Source organism: Octopus sinensis, linkage group LG8 (genome assembly GCF_006345805.1).
Source record: "Octopus sinensis linkage group LG8, ASM634580v1, whole genome shotgun sequence".
Classification (NCBI taxonomy): domain Eukaryota; kingdom Metazoa; phylum Mollusca; class Cephalopoda; order Octopoda; family Octopodidae; genus Octopus; species Octopus sinensis.
This window is the reverse complement of record NC_043004.1, coordinates 81,548,070-81,566,995: the sequence shown is the minus strand read 5'-3', so window position 1 is coordinate 81,566,995 and position 18,926 is coordinate 81,548,070. Positions and strand designations below refer to the sequence as shown.

The 18,926-nt window shown below is 39.1% G+C and overlaps 2 protein-coding genes across 2 annotated transcripts in view; one reads left to right on the top strand and one right to left on the bottom strand.

Moving 5' to 3' along the window:
* Window positions 1–137: 137 nt before the first annotated feature.
* Window positions 138–6,360, top strand: LOC115215086 (ATP-dependent Clp protease proteolytic subunit, mitochondrial). Its single transcript, XM_029784246.2, has 6 exons — window positions 138–291; window positions 1,058–1,225; window positions 1,831–1,927; window positions 3,194–3,381; window positions 5,390–5,495; window positions 6,095–6,360. Exons 1-6 carry the CDS (start codon window positions 274–276, stop codon window positions 6,184–6,186), a joined length of 669 nt encoding a protein of 222 aa, XP_029640106.1. The 5' UTR covers window positions 138–273; the 3' UTR covers window positions 6,187–6,360.
* A 1,159-nt stretch (window positions 6,361–7,519) lies between these two features.
* Window positions 7,520–18,926, bottom strand: part of LOC115215085 (mitochondrial enolase superfamily member 1-like) — a 36,526-nt gene continuing 25,119 nt past the window's right edge. The window contains exons 10-16 of the mRNA XM_029784245.2: window positions 16,781–16,815; window positions 16,119–16,206; window positions 14,858–14,992; window positions 13,805–13,976; window positions 11,917–12,010; window positions 9,806–9,887; window positions 7,520–8,024 (exon numbers count right to left, since the gene is read on the bottom strand). Of these exons, the coding sequence (XP_029640105.2) occupies window positions 7,917–8,024; window positions 9,806–9,887; window positions 11,917–12,010; window positions 13,805–13,976; window positions 14,858–14,992; window positions 16,119–16,206; window positions 16,781–16,815 (714 nt within the window). The 3' untranslated portion in view covers window positions 7,520–7,916. The remainder of the gene's footprint in view (window positions 8,025–9,805; window positions 9,888–11,916; window positions 12,011–13,804; window positions 13,977–14,857; window positions 14,993–16,118; window positions 16,207–16,780; window positions 16,816–18,926) is intronic.

The window sequence follows — 18,926 nt, the reverse complement described above, 5'->3', positions numbered from 1 at the left end:
CCAAGTAACGTAGCGGTTCGACAAAAAAGAGACCGATTGAATAAGTCCTGGAAACGATTCCCTCTGCTAAAACCCGTCATGGTGGTGCCCAAGTATGGCCGCAGTCCGAAGCCTGAAACACGTAAATAAGGTCAAAAGGAGAAGAGTTGAAAACATTTCAGGGACACGTTTTTCCCTTACACCGCTTCAACCAAACCGGTGTCGCTGTAAATCCTGTCCAGCTATTAATAATTTTTCACGTGTTTGTTTGGAATATTTTGTTTATCTCAAATAATGTTATTACGATATGTGGTAATTGTTTATCTATTTTCATATATATGTACACATAAATATATATTTTTTGTCTAATTTCTGCTGTTGAAATGTGTTACTTTGCCCTTGGTTATGTTTAATTAATAAGATTTTGTGTTTGTCCTTGGTTGATAACTTGTAGTTTTCGACCCAATTAAGAAACAATATATGTCAAGTACTTTAAAGAACCTTGTTTTAGTTTAAAATGTAAATATATTTGCCCCGTTGTCTTTTGTTATGAAATTTATATCGATAATTGATTACTACTTAAAGCATATTATTATTATTATTATTATTATTATTATTAATATCATTTGAATGGCGATGATGGAATGTTTTGAACGTAGAAAAAGGAACGAAGGGGCAGTTGTTGTTGTTTGTTTGTTTAGCCCCAGGACAACTTTAATCGAGCAGCCCTATGATCAAAGGTGTTCCAACTGTGACAATCATGTCTTTTTCGATTATATAAGGGACCATATTTAGCGGAGTTTCGAAATAGCTATCTATCTCCTAGCAAAGAAGACAAAAAAAAGGGCACAAAATTCCTCTTTTCTTTCACTATGAGATTATGTGTGGTAGCTATTCAGAGGGTGCACCCCACATCATCCAATGAATCCTTCTTTATTTCAAGTGGCGTGGTGCTATTTAAAGAAGGTTTGGCTGTTATTTCCAACAATTCGAGCTGTGAAACGAATGTTACAAAACAAACTTATATTTTCTTCTTTCTCCCTTTTCATGTCCTTCTTTCATTCTTTCTTTTCAACAGACCGTCATACCACGGCAATGTTCCATTATTCAAAGGACCATTCATATGTCCTCCAAGACCTGTCGTCCAATGGTTCCCATTGTGATTGAATCAACAGGAAGAGGGGAAAGAGCTTACGACATTTTCTCCAGACTCTTGAAAGAAAGAATTATCTGCATTATGGGACCAGTATGTCATCACTATTTCATTTTCTGTTTTTCTCAACCAATATTTCCAAAACACTTGTATTTTGGGACATGGAAGACGTACAGTTCTATATTTAAGGGATGAGGAATTATGTGCATTATTTAAATTATTTACATTTGATGAATATTTGTCCTCATCTTATTTGTTGTTAACACAACGTTTAGGCTGATATACCCTCCAGCCTTCATCAGGTGTCTTGGGGAAATTTTGAACCTAAGGTATTTTTCGATGTTGTTATTGTTGTTGTATATATATATATATATATATATATATGAACACACACATATATATATACATACATACATACACACACACATACATACATACACACACACACATAAATATACATATATATATACGACAGGCTACTTTCAGTTTCTGTCTATCAAATCTACTCACAAGGCTTTGGTTGGCCTGAGGCTATATAGTAGAACCTGGAACCATGTGGTTGTTAAGCGAGCTACTTACCACACAGCCACTCCTAATAAAATATTTTATATAGTTACATCAATAACTCGCAAACAAACAACATTTCACTCATGATTGGTTTTCTGATTTCTTTTCTTTCTCTATCCTCTTCTTCGTAGGTCACGGATGATTTATCCAGTCTTGTTGTGGCACAACTTCTTTTCTTGCAGTCTGAGAGTAGCAAGAAAGCCATTCACATGTACATCAACAGCCCAGGTGAGAAGCAACACTAGTTCTTTCCTTCTTCCTTTCTTTCCTTCCTTCTTTCACTCGTTTCAGCCGTTTGACTGTGGCCATGCTGGAGCACTGCCTTGATGGGATTTTAATTGAACAAATTGACCCCCCCATGACTTAGTTCTTTAGCCTAGTACTTATTCTATCGGTCTCTTTTGCCAAACCACTATGGTAAGGGGATGTAAACACACAAACACCGGTTGTTGGATGACTATCCTGTTGCAGGGACATCAAGGCAACCTCAATTTTGTTTATAAGACAATTGCTTGGGACTGAAATTTTTGACTGACGCCAGTATAATAGTTATTTCTTTATTGCCCACAAGGGGCTGAACATAGAGGGGACAAACAAGGACAGACAAAGGGATTAAGTCAATTACTTCAACCCCAGTGCGTAACTGGTACTTAATTTATCGACCCCGAAAGGATGAAAGGCAAAGTCGACCTCAGCGGAATTTGAACTCAGGACGTAAAGACAGACGAAATACCTATTTCTTTACTACCCACAAGGGGCTAAACACAGAGGGGACAAACAAGGACAAGGGGACTAAATGGATTACATTGACCCCGGTGCATTACTGGTACTTATTTAATTGACCCTGAAAGGATGAAAGGCAAAGTCGACCTCGGCGGAATGTGAACTCAACGTACCGGCAGACGAAATACCTATTTCTTTACTACCCACAAGGGGCTAAACACAGAGAGAACAAACAAGGACAGACAAAGGGATTAAGTCAATTACTTCAACCCCAGTGCACAACTGGTACTTAATTTATTGACCCTGAAAGTAATGAAAGGCAAAGTCGATCTTAGTGGAATTTGAACTCAGAACGTAAAGACAGACGAAATACCGCTAAGCATTTTGCCTGGTGTGCTAACGTTTCTGCCAGCTCGCTGCCAGTATACTAATACAAAACAGAATGCTGTGTGACTTTTACCTGAGAATGTACCTTAAGAATGTAAAAATATAAAACAAAGCTATGTAGGCCTATAGGCCAACTTATGACCAAATCGACTTAACCAATCAGTCGGAACCAACTGTGGTCGTAAGTCGACGGCAACCTGTATATTGCTTGATGGGTTATCATGTTACTGCTTAGATAACAGAATACTATCCCATCGTTCTTTGAATTAAATACCATAGGCTATAGGCACAGTCATGGTTATGCTTCCTTGTAATGTTAGAACCTTGTCCAGCCCTTTTTTTCCAGCACCTCAACTTAATTTCCCTCAATTTCTGTATTTACAGGTGGCTCAGTGACCGCTGGTCTTGGTATTTATGACACAATGCAGTATGTGCAGCCGCCTATCGCCACGTGGTGCGTTGGTCAGGCCTGTAGCATGGCATCACTGCTTTTGTCGGCAGGAACACCAGGAATGAGGCATTCATTGCCAAATTCTAGAATTATGATTCATCAACCTTCAGGACAAGTTGGGGTAAGTAATTGTAACTTGTTATAACATACATATATATATAGATACATATACATATGCATATATATGTCATCATCATATATCTATGTATGTATGTATAATGTATATGTATATATACATCCATATACATGTATACCTTGGCTTAAGTCATTTTCGATTACATGTCGGTTATCAAAAATAATATGTGGAAAAATGAAAATCAGGTTAATTCATTTTACTCGACTTTACGTCTGTCCGCCGCAAATATTGGAATCGCAAAATCACTAGAAAACCGTTAGAAGCACATAAAATCATGTTACTGTACAATAAATAAGAATAAAAGAATATAAAATCATATTAAAATACGTAGAGTAAATGTTAAGATACACACCATAAAGTAGTGTAGCTTAGTGAACGAAATCATGAAATCAGCTGTTTTGTCTTATTTATCGGTCTTTTAGAGCTCATATTGCACTGTAGTTCCAATATCTACCGTAGCACGTAAAAGCACCCACTACACTCTTGGAGTGGTTGGCATTAGGAAGGGCATCCAGCTGTAGAAACTCTGCCAGATCAAAATTGGAGCCTAGTGCAGCCATCTGGTTCACCAGTCCTCAGTCAAATCGTCCAACCCATGCTAGCATGTGAAGTGGACGTTAAACGATGATGATGATGATATATAGAGCTTAGGCACGAAACATTAAAAACTTTTTCACTTCCCGAGTGTTAAACTAATACATCTGTTTGTTGTCTACAACACCTGTCTTTGTCTTTTGTTTTTTTGTGAATTCTCCCTATATATATATATAATCATCATCGTGGCCGATGCCAGCACCGCCTCGACTGGCTTCCGTGCCGGTGGCACATAAAATACACCAATCTGACCGTGGCCGTTGCCATCCCCGCCTGGCACCTGGCAGGTGGCACGTAAAAGCACCACTACACTCATGGAGTGGTTGGCGTTAGGAAGGGCATCCAGCTGTAGAAACATTGCCAAATTAGACTGGAGCCTGGTGCAGCCTTCTGGCTTCCCAGAACCCCGGTCGAACCGTCCAACCCATGCTAGCATGGAGAACGGACGTTAAACGACGACGTTTAACGTCCTTCTTCCATGCTGGCATGAGTTGGATGGTTTGACTGAATACTGGTGAGCCAGAAGGCTGCACTGGGCTCAATCTGATCTGGCAAAATTTCTACAGCTGGATGCGCTTCCTAACACCAACCACTCCAAGTGTAGTGGGTGCTTTTACATGCCACTGACACAGGAGCCAGTCAGGCGGTACTGGCATCGGCCATGCTCAAATTGTACTTTTTACGTACCACCTGCACAGGAGCCAGTCCAGCAGCACTGGCAACAACCACGCTCGAATGGTGCTTTTTACATGCCACCAGCATGACAGTCAGTCAGCGGTCCTGGCAACGATCACAATCGAATGGTGCTTTTAACATTCCACTGGCACGGGTGCCAATCAGGTGATACTGTCATCGGCCATGACGGTGATTTCACTTACCTCAACAGATCTTCACAAGCATAGTTTATTGTCTAATGATTGGAGGGTACTCTTAAATTTGCTGGTTATATAGCACTGGCATAAGCCACAGTTATGGTCTCACTTGGCTTGCCAGGTCTTCTCAAGCACAGCATATCTCCAAATTCTTGGTCACTTTACATTGCCTCGGTGAGGCCCAATGTTTGAAGATTGTCCTTCACTACATAATCCTATGTTTTCCTGGGTCTACCTCTTCCACAGGTTCCCTCATCTGCTCAGGTGTGACACTTTTTCACACAGCTGTCCTCATCCATTCAGAACACATGACCATAGAATAAGTACTAGGCTTACAACGAATAAGTCCTGGGGTTGATTTATGCAACTAAAAACAGTACTCCAGCATGGCCACAATCAAATGACTGAAACAAGTAAAAGAATAAAGAATAAAGGAATATGCATGCATGTTGAAGCAAAGTACAGCTGGTCTGACGACATTGTTCTAATGTTTTTTTTTTTCTGTTGTTTCGTTTTATTTTTACCAGGGTAAAGCTACAGATATAATGATCCATGCTGAAGAGATCCTGAAACTAAAGTCACAGCTGAATAACTTGTATGTAAAACACACCAAACAGCCATTGGAAAACATTGGTAAGTTCAGAGCTTGGGGAAAATGTTTAGTTAGTATTTTCAGTGGTTGAAAGGGCATCCAGCTGTAGAAACCTTACCAGATCAGATTGGAGCCTGGTGCAGCCTCCTGGCTCTCCAGATCTCAGTCAAACCATCAAAACCATGCCAGCATGGAAAGCAGACGTAAAACGGCGACGACTATTATTATTATTATTATTATATACATATAGATGTAAGCATGTACATATACATATGTATATATGCATATATTATATATATATATATGTATATATATAACGCCATGTTGAATCGTTAGCCCCTACACGCAATTTTTTTCTCTCCTTGTTTCTTTTCTGTGTATCTTTCTGTCGAAGAGCGTAGGCTCGAAACGTAAAAAACTTGTTTTATTTCTATTCCTGAGCGCCATACTAATACATTATTTGTTTGTACTCCACCTGCCTTTTATTTATTTTCGTAAACCTGCCTTCGTCTTTTGTTTATTTTCATAAACCTTCCCGTTATATATATATATATATATATATATATATATATACATACACACACACACACACATGTACACATACATACTCTCATATATTTATTATTTCATCTTTTTTCAGAGAAAAATATGGAATCAGATAAATTCATGAGTCCAAATGAGGCATTGGAATTTGGTCTTATTGATAGTGTTCTTGAACATCCACCAGCATAGGAGAAGAGAAATCTCCTAGCAAATCTTAGCATCCTCTCCTTTCTTGATTTTTAAAAATATCTAAGAAAAGTAAATATATTTTTTATTTCATCAAAACAAAGGACAAATTTTGTATTGTGCTTTTTGATTTTTTTTTTTTGATTTAGATTAAATAAATTGTTTTTCTAATTGTAATTTGTTTTTTTTTTTGTATTTTGTTTACTTATTTAAATGTTGTCAGGCCAAATTCCTGATATATGAGAATTTCTGTAGAATTGTCAATATAGTAGGTGTGACTGTGTGGTAGGAAGGTTGCTTCCCAATCACATGGTTCTGGGTTCAGTCCCACTGCGTGGCACCTTGGGCAAATGTTTTCTATTATAGCCTCCAGCTGACCAAAGCCTTTTGAGTGGATTTGGTAGACAGAAGTTGAAAGAAAGGAGCCCTTTGTGTATATTTAAGAAGAAGAACCTCTTTCGATCATGAATGATCATGGAATTGCACCTAGAAAGTTCCCCTCCTAGGCACAAGCCCAAGCAAGATTATTTATGGAAGACCAACAGTCACCCATGCATACCAGCCTTGCCTCTGCACACCACTGATGTTATCCAAGGGAAAGGCAGAGGCCGATACAGCTTAGCACCAAGGATGTCACAACTCCTTTCTACAGCTGAGTGAACTGGAACAACATGAAATAAAGGGTTTTGTTCAAGAACATAATAAATACACAGTTTGATCTAGGAATTGAACTCACTATCTCATGATTATGAGCCTGATGCTCTAACTACTGAACCAAATTTGTGTGTGTCATTGCGTCTTGTTTTATATTTTAAAGATGAGGAATTCTGTACATTATTTACATTATTTATATTGGACGAGGATGTTCTCATCTTGTTTACTGTTACTACAATGTTTCGGCTGATTTACTCTCCAGCCTTCATCAGGTGTCCTGGTAGAATTTTGAACCCAACCCTGGGTTCTCATACCTAAGGTATTTTGCTGATATTATTATTAGCACGCTGGGCAAAATGCTTAGTGGTATTTCATCTGCCGTTACGTTCTGAGTTCAAATTCTGCCAAGGTCGACTTTGCCTTTCATCCTTTCGGGGTTGATAAATTAAGTACCAGTTACGCACTGGGTTCGATGTAATCGACTTAATCTGTTTGTCCCCTCTATGTTTAGCCCCTTGTGGGTAGTAAAGAAATAGGTATATTTCTTAGAGCAGTGGTTTCCAAAGTGTGCAAGTCTGCTCCCTTGGGGACGGTGGAAAGATCCAGGGGAGGAGGCGTTGAAGGAAAGTGGGATGGTAATGGTGTGACCCAAATGGAGTGATAGATGTAAAAAAAAAATATATTGATAGGTTAATTAGGTTTAAGTTTTATTTGTGAAATACGGTTGTTTTGAATTTGCTGCAGAAAATGGTTTATATTTGTTGTGGTAGTTCTCCATGCTGATCTCTGTCTCTGATATTGAAAAAGGTCAGCAGACTGACACAAATAAAATGCCATTTCTCTCTTATTTCTATATTTCTTTCTTCCTAAATACAAAAGTTAAAAGCAGTCACTGTGGTTGCCCCCCCTCCCCCGGTCAGGCCTAAGATCAAAGGTTTTCCAAAAGTCTTTCTGCAAAACAATTGGAACATGTCCAATATTGTGTAGTTTTTCTCTTCAAGATGATAAAGTGTGATTTAAGAAACATCTGGCTGCTCTTTCTAGCAGGTCAAGTAGCTCTGACTTGAAAATAAATTTGTTCATGATGTAATGGTTCCATCTGCTGAGAGTTTTTGCCATTCACTTCCATTGGGGTATTCGAATTCTTCAAGTGAAGACGCCATCATTTGAGAACTGTATCCTGGTTTCTGGAAGTCACAAACAAAAATATTAAAATAAATTTCATTTAAGGAAATAATTTGAAGTTAGTTAAAAAGTTTTAAGTTATGCATCTCTTATGGAGATTTTGGAATTAGCTACTTGGCTTCTTGCAGGATCAGTAGCTGAATGTCATGGGGCAATGAGAGGGGATCAGGACCTTTGGAGATATGCTATGATTGAGAAGACCCAGTAACTCAAGAGAGATTGCAGCCATGCACGTCCAGCCCTGTTAAGAATACTCCTGATGCTTTGGGTGATATGATATGCTTGAGAAGACCTGTTGAGTCAAGTAAAACCAATTTTGTAGCTGGAGCTGGTACCCCCTGACTGGATCTTGTGCTGATGGCATGTAAAAAAGCACCATCCAAATGTGGTCGATGCCAGTTCGGCAAAAGAGACCGATAGAATAAGTACTAGGCTTACAAAGAATGAGCTCTGGGGTCAATTTGCTCGACTAAAGGCGGTGCTCCAGCATGGCCACAGTCAAATGACTGAAACAAGTAAAAGAGTATATATATCAGTACTGAATTAACCATTAAGCAAAATAAGCACGTGTTTAGGGCAGCAAGGGAAGGTGGAGGTACTACAGAAATGGTAAAAGGTTTACAGCACAAAACAAATCATTTTAAACTTGCTAAAATAATATTCAAAGTTGTTTATATGATCAAAAATATAATTTTGAAGTATTCAAGGTGTCACAGAGAGGATCTGATCAAAGACTTTGCAATTAAAGGAAGTTAGAGAAAAATTTTTCAAATATAAATAAATCGAAAGTATACAAAAATAGCCATTATTTTCCATCTCACTGTTAGTTTTGTTACATCATCATCATCATCACCATTTAACGTCTGCATTCCATGCTAGCATGGGTTGGACGATTTGACTGAGGACCTGCAAACCAGATGGCTGCACCCGGCTCCAATTTGATGTGGCAGAGTTTCTACAGCTGAATGCCTTTCCTAATGCCAACCACTCTGAGAGTATAGTGGGTGCTTTTACGTGCCACCGGCACGGAGGCCAGTCAGGTACTACGCTCAAATGGTGTTTTTACGTGCCACCTGCACAGGAGCCAGTCCAGCAGCACTGGCAACGACCTTGCTCAAATGTGCCACCTGCACAAGTGCCAGTAAGGCGATGCTGGTAACGATCACACACGAATGGTGCTTTGAAAAATAAAAATGTATTTTATGAATATATTTTATGGCTTATTATTGTTTGTATTTTCAAATACATATATCTGGGGGAACGAAAATCTTCTAAGTGCTTGCGGCCTCTATAGATGTTAATCCTTTGCGCCTGTAACACCGGTTAACCGGTGGATGGCGTATTTTTCTCTGTATTATATCACCACTCAACTGGTGTAGTACCAGTGGAGTGCCAGGTATATGGTCAAATATACTGGCGGTGAGCTGGCAGAAACGTTAGCACGCCAGGCGAAATGCTCAGTGGTATTTCGTCTGCCGCTACGTTCTGAGTTCAAATTCCGCTGGGGTCGACTTTGCCTTTCATTCTTTCGGGGTCGATTAAATAAGTACCAGTTATGCACTGGGGTTGATATAATCGACTTAATCCGTTTGTGTGTCCTTGTTTGTCCTCTGTGTTTAGCCCCTTGTGGGTAGTAAAGAAATAGGTCTATGGTCAAATAAGGTTCAGGTGGTCAGAGCTCAAAGGGTTAAACTGGACCTGATATGTATATGTATATGTGTGCATGTATAAGTGTGTGTGTGTGGATAAAAGCATGTATAAAAGTAAATACTGAAAAACTTACTAATGGAACTTGGTAGCATCCATTCCTTATTTGAACCGGATCCAAGAAATGCTCATGTAAATGATTCACATATTCTATAACTCTGAAATAAAAAGAAGCAATATTCGGCTAAGATCTGCTTTGCAATGGAATAAACGTTGGTTTCAGATTTTTAGCACAAGGCCAGAAATTTCAGAAGAGGGGTAAGTAGATTGCATCAAACCCTACTGTTCAACTGGTATTTATTATATTAACCCCGAAAGAACGAAAGGCAAAGTCTACCTTGGTGGAATCTGAGCTCTGAACATAAAGATGGATGAAATGCCGCCAAGCATTTTGTCTGGTATGCTAATGATTCTGCTAGCTTGTTGCCTAGCAACAGACTATATATATATTCATGATTATATTTACATGGAGGACAACGAATAATGGGTAAAGAGATATACGAATACATAAAGCATATAGGTGCAGGAGTGGCTGTGTGGTAAGTAGCTGGCTTACCAACCACATGGTTCTAGGTTCAGTCTCACTGTGTAGCATCTTGGGCAAGTGTCTTTTGCTCTAGCCTCGGGTTGACCAAATTCTTGTGAGTGGATTTGGCAGACAGAAACTGGAAGAAGCCCTTCACACACACACACACACACATATGTATATATATATATATATGTATGTATTTGTGTGTCTGTGTTTGTCCCCCTATCATTGCTTGACAACTAATGCTGGTGTGTTTATGTCCCCATAACTTAGCGGGTCAGTAAAAGACACCGATAGAATAAGCACTAGGCTTACAAACAATGAGTCCTGGGGTCGATTTGTTCGACTTAAAAAAAGTGGTGCTCCAGCATGGTCGCAGTCAAATTACTGAAACAAATAAAAGAGTAAAAGAGTACATATTGTTCACATTAGCACAAACATCATAAGCTTTTTGCGGTGAAAATTTAATCAGCTTAAATCCCATTATGTGTTCTTTGTGACTTATATTTATTTCAAATTTTAGCACAAGGCCAACAAGTTTGGGGGAAGGGGCTGAGTCAATTAAACTGACCCTTGTGCTCATCATCATCATTGTTTAACGTCTACTTTCCATGCTAGCATGGGTTGGACGGTTTGACTGAGGACTGGCAAGGCAGGAGGCTGCACCAGGCACCAATCTGATCTGGCAAGGTTTCTACAGCTGAATGCCCTCCTAATGCCAACCACTCCAGACAAGAGTGTAGTGGGTGCTTTTTACATGTTACTGGTACAGCAAGCAGTCAAGTGGCACTGGCATCGACCACATTTGAATGGTGCTTTTTATGTGCCACCGACATGGGAGCAAGTCAGGTGGCACTTGCATTGACCACGTGCGAATAGTGCTTCTTACGTGCCACCTACATAGGTGTCAGTCAGTCAGTCAAGTGTCACTGACATCGACCACACTCAAATGGTGCTTTTTATGTGCCATCGGCACAGGAGCCAGTCAGGCAGAACTGGCAACGACCACGCTTGCTCGAATGGTGCTATTTACAGGCCATCAGCACAGGAGCCAGTCAAGTGGCACACGCATTGACCCTGAAAAGATGAATGGTAAAGTTGACCTTGGTGGAATTTGACCTCAGAAAGAAAAGATGGGTGAAATACTGCTGAGAATCTCGCATGATAAGGATTCTGCCAGCTCACCATTTTTCTGTTACTTATTATATTAACAATATTATTGTTTTATTAATGATGGAAGAGTTAGAAGATGACTGGGTGTATAGGAAGTTGCCCAGCCAATCAATGATATGATGGTTTATATCTGATTGGTATATCATCATCCTTTTTCTTTTCTTTCTTTATTTTAAATCTGAATTTGTCCCCATTAACAGGGGTGGCCAGATCTACCTCACTCTTACAGCAACCACTCTCACACCATCTCACCACCTTGCCCAGTTTTGGGTGTCCTTCCTCCTCGAACCAACCCTCCTAATACCCTCCTCCACCTGTCGCCTCCACGTTTTCTTTGGTTGACCTCGCTTTTGCAGTTCATTCACTCTAAACTCAAACACTTTCCTCAGAACATGATCCTCATCCCACCTCAACATATGTCCATACCACCACACTCCATTCTTTTAAATTGCAGAAATAGAACTAAACAGAGAGAAGCGGATTACCTGAGTTTTCCTGAGACACAAACATAATCAAACATTGAAAGATGTTGGACCAGCTCACACAGACCAACACCACCAGCATGCGGACATACAGGAACTGTACAACGAGAGAGAAAAATACATGGAAAATAAAAGAGCTGGAATAAGGTGGCGAGCTGGCAGAAGCATTAGCACGCCGGACGAAATGTGTAGCCGTATTTCATCTGCCGTTACGTTCTGAGTTCAAATTACGCTGTGGTTGACTTTGCCTTTCATCCTTTCAGGGTTGATAAATTAAGTACCAGTTACGCACTAGGGTCGATATAATAGACTTAATCTGTTTGTCTGTTCTTGTTTGTCCCCTCTGTGTATAGCCCCTTGTGGGTAGTAAAGAAATAGGTAAAAGAGCTGGAATAGTTTTCTAGAGGTTTCTGTGAATGAACAAGATAAATAATTAATTCTTAATAATCCCTTCTAATCTAGACAGAAGAGCTGAAATTTTGGTGGATGGGATTAGTTGATTACATTCTTTTCTACTCTAGGCACAGGGCCTGAAATTTTGGGGGATGAGACCAGTTGATTAGATTGACTCCCGTACACAACTGGTACTTAATTTATCGACCCCCAAAAGGATGAAAGGCAAAGTCGACCACGGCGGAATTTGAACTCAGAACGTAAAGAGTCACAAGAAATAATGCAAGGCATTTTTTCTGGCAATCTAATGATTCTGTCAGCCTTCAAGATACTACTACTACTACTACTACTACTACTACTACTAATAATAATAACGATAATAATAATAATAATAATAATAACAGTAATCTTTTCTACTCTAGGCACAAAGCCCGAAATTTTTAGGAAGGGGGCCAGTCGATTAGATCAAACCCAGTACACAACTGGTACTTAATTTATCAACACCGAAAGGATGAAGGGCAAAGTTGACCTCAATGGAATTTTGAACTCAGAACGTAAAGATAGACGAAATACTGCTAAGCATTTTGCCTGGCATGCTAACGTTTCTGCCAGCTTGCTGCTTTAAAACATTCTTTTCTACTCTAGGCACAAGACCTGAAATTTTGGGGGAGGGGGTTAGTCAATTAGTTCGACCCCAGTACACAACTGGTACTTAATTTATTGACCCCAAAAGGATGAAAGGTAAAGTTGATCTTGGTGGAATTTGAACTCTGAACGTAAAGACAGACGAAATACCGCTAAGCATTTCGCCCGGCGTGCTAATGTTTCTGCCAGCGTGCTGCCCTCATAATTGATTATCTTGCTTCTCCCTCACCACACACACCACCTGCACCAATACTCAACTTGTATTTATTTCATTGACCCCAAAAGGATGAAAGCAAAGTTGACTTCAGCAGGATTTGAACTCAGAATGTAAAGAACTGGACAAAATGCCACTAAATGTTTTGTCCCATGTGCAAACATTTCTTCCACCTCACCTCACCACCTCAATTAATTCTTCATTATAATAGTTATTTCTCACAGCCAATTCCAATTTCAGTTGCCATGGGCAACCTGTGAAAGTCATTGCCATTGTCTCTATCACATGACTAAACAAAATGGAAAGAAATAATTCTAAGTTGTTGTTGCCAGAAGCTGACCTGGAGTAGAGAAAGTATGTCACTGAAAAGGTCATGAATAGCAAGAAAAGGACTTTGGCAAAGAAAACTGACTGATTGATTGACTAAATAACCAATCAAATAATTGATTAGTTGCTTGGTTAAATAGCTGACTAATTGGTGAATAGTAAAGAAGTGAAATTGAAACTGTGTGTGTGTAATTACTTATATTTGGCATAATGCCCCTCCCAAGATGCCACAAAATCTGCTTCAACACAAGAGTTCATATAACAAACCTTGTAAACCAAATTCAAAGACTCGATTATTCTAAGAATTCTTACTTTTGAATTTTGCTGCCATTAAAATGACTGCAAGGTTTTCGTTTACTCCTCCAAGACGACAACTGTCTATTTGACAGAAATCCATGGCTTTTCCTTGTAAGAATTGTTTGAACATGATTCGATTCTGACATTGTTCTCCAGTGGCTATTCCAATCTTCAGTGGTCTGAGATTCTGGCAATTAAAGAAATAACATTATTTTGGCAAATGAATTACTAGGGAAGATTAGTTACCATAACAATCTGTTACATATATTATACTTTACACATATACCATCATCATCATCATCATCATCATCATCATTTAATGTCTGTTGTCCATGTTAGTATGGGTTGGATGGTTTGACCAGGGCACGCTGGAAGGTTGCACCAGACTCCAGTTTGATTTGGCATGGCTTTCTACAGCTGGATGCCCTTCCTAATGACAACCACTTTGAGAGAGTAATGGGTGCTCTTACATGCCACTGGCATGAATGCCCTTTGCATGACACTGGTATCTGCTATGACTGTGATTTTACTTGGCTTGATGGGTCTTCTTCTCAAGCACAACAGAATGCCATGGTCTCGGTCATTCATCATGTCTCAGTCAATTGTCAGGTCTCGGTCATTCGTCAGGTCTCGATTGTTCATCAGGTCTTGGTCATTCAAAACTGCATGACCATCTTCTACCTTCTTCAAGGCTCTCATGGAATTTCTGAAACCACCTCTATACTGTGCGATCACTTGTGAACCCTTCTCACCATGCTCTATTGATATTTGCAGCAGTTTGGCAGGCATTGTGCCCAAGCTTGAACTGATGCGAGAAAAGTAAGCAAAGGTTCTTTTTTGTCATGTTCATAATTAAGGGCGCCTATGCTTCAAGAATGTTTTCTGTCTGAAATAAGTAGAAAACTATTAAAGAGTATACATCAATTATTAAGTAAGTCAAAATTCACCTAAAATATAATTAAAATATTGTGATAAAATTGCATTTCAAAACACAACACGTAGAACGGCCAGTATTTTCGGAACAACCAAATATTTAGTTATGTGTAAGAATTTGTGATGTAAACTTACTTGACTAATCAGAGCATGTCCAGCAATATCATCAGGACTTGTTGGTTCTTCAATCCACAGAGGTTTGTATTCAGCCAATTCTTTCATCCAATCAATTGCTTCCTGTACTTCCCATTTTTGATTGGCATCAACCATCTAAACATGGAAATCAATATTTATAATCAATTAATAATACTTTTGAATCAAATCATTTATTGGAGAGATTCTTTTATTTGTTTCAGTCATCTGAGTGTGGCCATGCTGGAGTATCAACTTTAGTTGAACAAATTGACTTATTCTTTGTAAGTCTAGGACTTATTCTATTGGTCTCTTTTGCCGAACCACTATGTTATGGGGACGTAAACACACCAACATTCGTTCTCAAGCAAAGGTGGGGGAGACAAACAGTCACACACACACACACACACACACACACACACACACATGATGGACTTCTTTCAGTTTCCATCTACCAAATCCACTCGCTTTTGGTCGGCCTGAGGCTATAGTAGAAGACACTTGCCCAAGGTGCCACGCAGTGGGACTTAACCCAGAACCATGTGGTTGGTAAGCAAGCCACTTACCACACTTCCACTCCTGTGCCTATATCTATTATTTTTCATCAACATTCTGTTACTATATTAGCTTTTAAGTTTTTCCAAAAAATTAAAGGTTAAATTATCTCAGGTGACAACATTATTATCATTAATGTAGGTACCAGAGTTCAGCAGATATTTATTTCATCGACCTTGATAGGATGAAAGGCAAAATCAACCTTGGCGGAAGTTGAACTTAGAACATAAAAACAGACGAAATACTGCCAAGCATTTTGCCCGGCATGCTAACGATTCTGCCAGATTGCCACTTTAACAACAATAATAATAATAATAATGATAATGGTTTCAAATTTTGCCACAAGGACAGCAGTTTTGGGGGAAGGGTTGAGTAAATTAGATTGACCCCAGAGTTTCACTGGTATAATTTTTTTTTTTGACATTCACTAGTACAACACTAAATACAAAACCAAATATATGGCACACTAGGCATAACAACAACATGAACTTCCAACCTGTTGTCTCTTGAGGTCTCTGGGTGAGACTTGGAGCCAACTTGTACAAAATATAAAGCAAAAGTCAAACATAGAATAATAATAATAATAATAATAATAATAATAATAATGATGATGATGATGATGATGATGATGACGATGACGACAATGATGATGATGATGATGATGATGATCATGAGGAGGAAGAGGATAATAACTAAACCAAATACCAACCAAAATGTTGTTAAACCCAATCTGTTCACGGATAATCTGACATCTTCTTTTGTCGTCTTCCAAGTTAGATCCGACCTTGGCTTTAAATCTGTTGGAAATATTGGGAGATGATTTTGGATTATTTTATAGGGACAAGGTGCATGAATACACATCCACACATTGCTATAAATATCTTTGTACACACCATCACACACCACACACATACATGCAAACATACATACACGCACACCGCACAGATGCATGCACACATACACACATACATCGTACATGCATACATATACACAAAGATACATGAATACATATATATATATATTATATATATATATATAAAGTGCAGGAGTGGTTGTATGGTAAGAAACTTGTTTCTCAACCACATGGAAAGTGTCATGTGTGTAAGTACATTACAGGTGGAGAGAGAGGGGGGAGGGGGGATAAAGAGAGAAAGGGAGAAAGAGAGAAAGAGAAAGGAAGAAGAGAGAAGAAGAAGAAAAGAAAAAGAGAAGAAGAGAAGAAGAAGAGAAGAAGAGAAGAAGAAGAAGAAGAAGAAAAGAAGAAAAGAAGAAGAAGAAGAAGAAGAAGAAGAAGAAGAAGAAGAAGAAGAAGAAGAAGAAGAAGAATTCAACATCTGAATTATGGATAAATAGAAGACTGTCTTTACTTACTGTGTGAATCCTTCAGCAAGCGCTTCTCTACAAAGCTGAAATGGTAAAACAAGAATGTTTAAACTTTTCTGTTGAAATACATTGTCTTTGGTTCAATAAGTTTTGAAAAGGATGAAAAATTGACTAAAATATCTTTGACGTTCTTAAGCTGATGTTTGGAACATGAAATTTTGATGGAAAGTTCTAAATTAAGTTACTTTAAAACAGGAAATTTGTATCATAGAACCAGGAATTGTCTCAGATGAGTTGGTATCAAAAGACCTGAAGACAGTAAGGAATTTAATGAGAGGGAGATTTGTCTGTTGGTTATGTAGAAGCTCCCTCATTGACTAATGTTGTTCCTATTTCAAAACCATTTTTGTTACCTTGTTTCACAATAGTAATAAAGAACTTATTGTTCACAGTTCTCAGGTGTGCTACAACTCATCAGAGAAAGTAACCAAAAGGTAACCAAAGATACAGAGAACAAAGCACAGGAAATGAACAGTGAATTCATCATCATCATCATCATCATCATCATCATTTAATGTCTGCCTTCCATGCTGGCATGGGTTGAACGATTTTGACTGAGGGCTGGTGAACCAGACGGCACACCAGGCTCCAATCTTGATCTGGCAAAGTTTCTACAGCTGGATGCCCTTTCTGACGCCAACCACTCCGAGAGCATAGGGGGTGCTTTTTACGTGCCACCGGCACGGGGGCCAGTCGGGCAGTACTGGCATTGACCTCACTCAAATCTTTTTACACATGCCATCAGCACAGTTTGGCAGTGGGCAGCATCAAGTGTACTGTTGGTGGATTTCAGGAAGTATGGAAGGTTTAAAGCATGGGTTGATGTAATCGACTAGCCCCCAGCACCCACCATCCCCAAATTCCAGACCGTCAGCCCAGAGCAGAAAAAATTATTAAACCAATGTTTGGAACATGAAATACATATGGAATTTTGACGAAAGTTTAAAGTTTAGATCATTTTAAAGCAAGAAGCATGTATGAGGTGTGTTCAAAATATTGGGTTGTCCGGAAAGTTTGTGCTGATTTATAGTAGCTTATCTTTTGACTTATTTTAGTATATGGTTGAATCCATAAAATAGGATTTCACTACACCTCCATTTAGAGCACAGTTTAAGGTATCTTTTCGTGGCAGAAGATTTATGTCCCTATAAACTGTGTTAATCCTGTAACCCTTTAAAATGGAAGAGAAGAAAGTTCATTTTCGGCACTTGATGATTTGGGAACCAGACAAAAATTGCTGCAGCTTGGCTGGGATGTGTTACCCCACCCTCCATATTCACCAGATATTGCTCCTTCGGATTTCCTCTTATTCAGGTCTCTGCAGAATAGTCTTAATGGTAAAAATTTCAATTCCTCGGATGACATAAAAAGATACCTTGATGAATTCTTTGCCATGAAACCACCTCAATTCTGGGAAGAGGGTATTTTCAAGTTAAAGGAAAGATGGAGACACATTGTGCAACAAAATGTTTCATGTTTGGTTGATTAAAAGTATTTATTGACCTTTCTCTTTCCTTGAAAAATCAGCACGAACTTTCCAGACAACCCAATATATCCAACTTTATTTGTTCCTGCCAAAACCAATGCTACGTGAGCAAAATCCTTTGGGTGGTTGGTAACGCTGCATTTCCAGTGCATGCTAAAAAATTTTCGTGCTGGTAGGCCATGTCAGTTATAAACTGTTACTCCTAGAATATAGACATCCAGCGAACGCTTGTCAGATTTTCGTTTTCATACAAGATGACCAAACACATCAAGCTGAGACCAAAAACCAATGTCTCATCACCAGTGATGTGGGTCTTCATAAAGTCTGCATCATGGTTTGCACAGTCCAGCAGGCCCTGAGCATTTTGCATGTGGAGATGCTTCTGCTGCTTTACCAGTGCTTTGGGACAAATCTCATCAGATATTCCCCACATGCATAAATCCTCCATTAAAATGGAATGCACTGACCCTGTGCTTATTCCCACTTCATGAGTAATTTCCTGGATTGTTAAACGACTGTCTTCCATGACTATTAGCTCAAACTTCCCAATCAGTTCTTCATTTTGACTTGTGGATGGCTGGATGGCCTGCCTGCGCATACCTCACTGTCCTCTGAGGTGTGGCCATGTTTGAAGCAGTTGTACCATTC

What these genes read in the sequence shown, in the direction of transcription:
- LOC115215086 (XM_029784246.2), top strand. An exon ending in CATGTACATCAACAGCCCAG is followed by an intron (nt 1,928 to 3,193) that starts GTGAGAAGCAAC and finishes CTGTATTTACAG; the next exon opens with GTGGCTCAGTGACCGCTGGT. An exon ending in ACAGCCATTGGAAAACATTG is followed by an intron (nt 5,496 to 6,094) that starts GTAAGTTCAGAG and finishes ATCTTTTTTCAG; the next exon opens with AGAAAAATATGGAATCAGAT.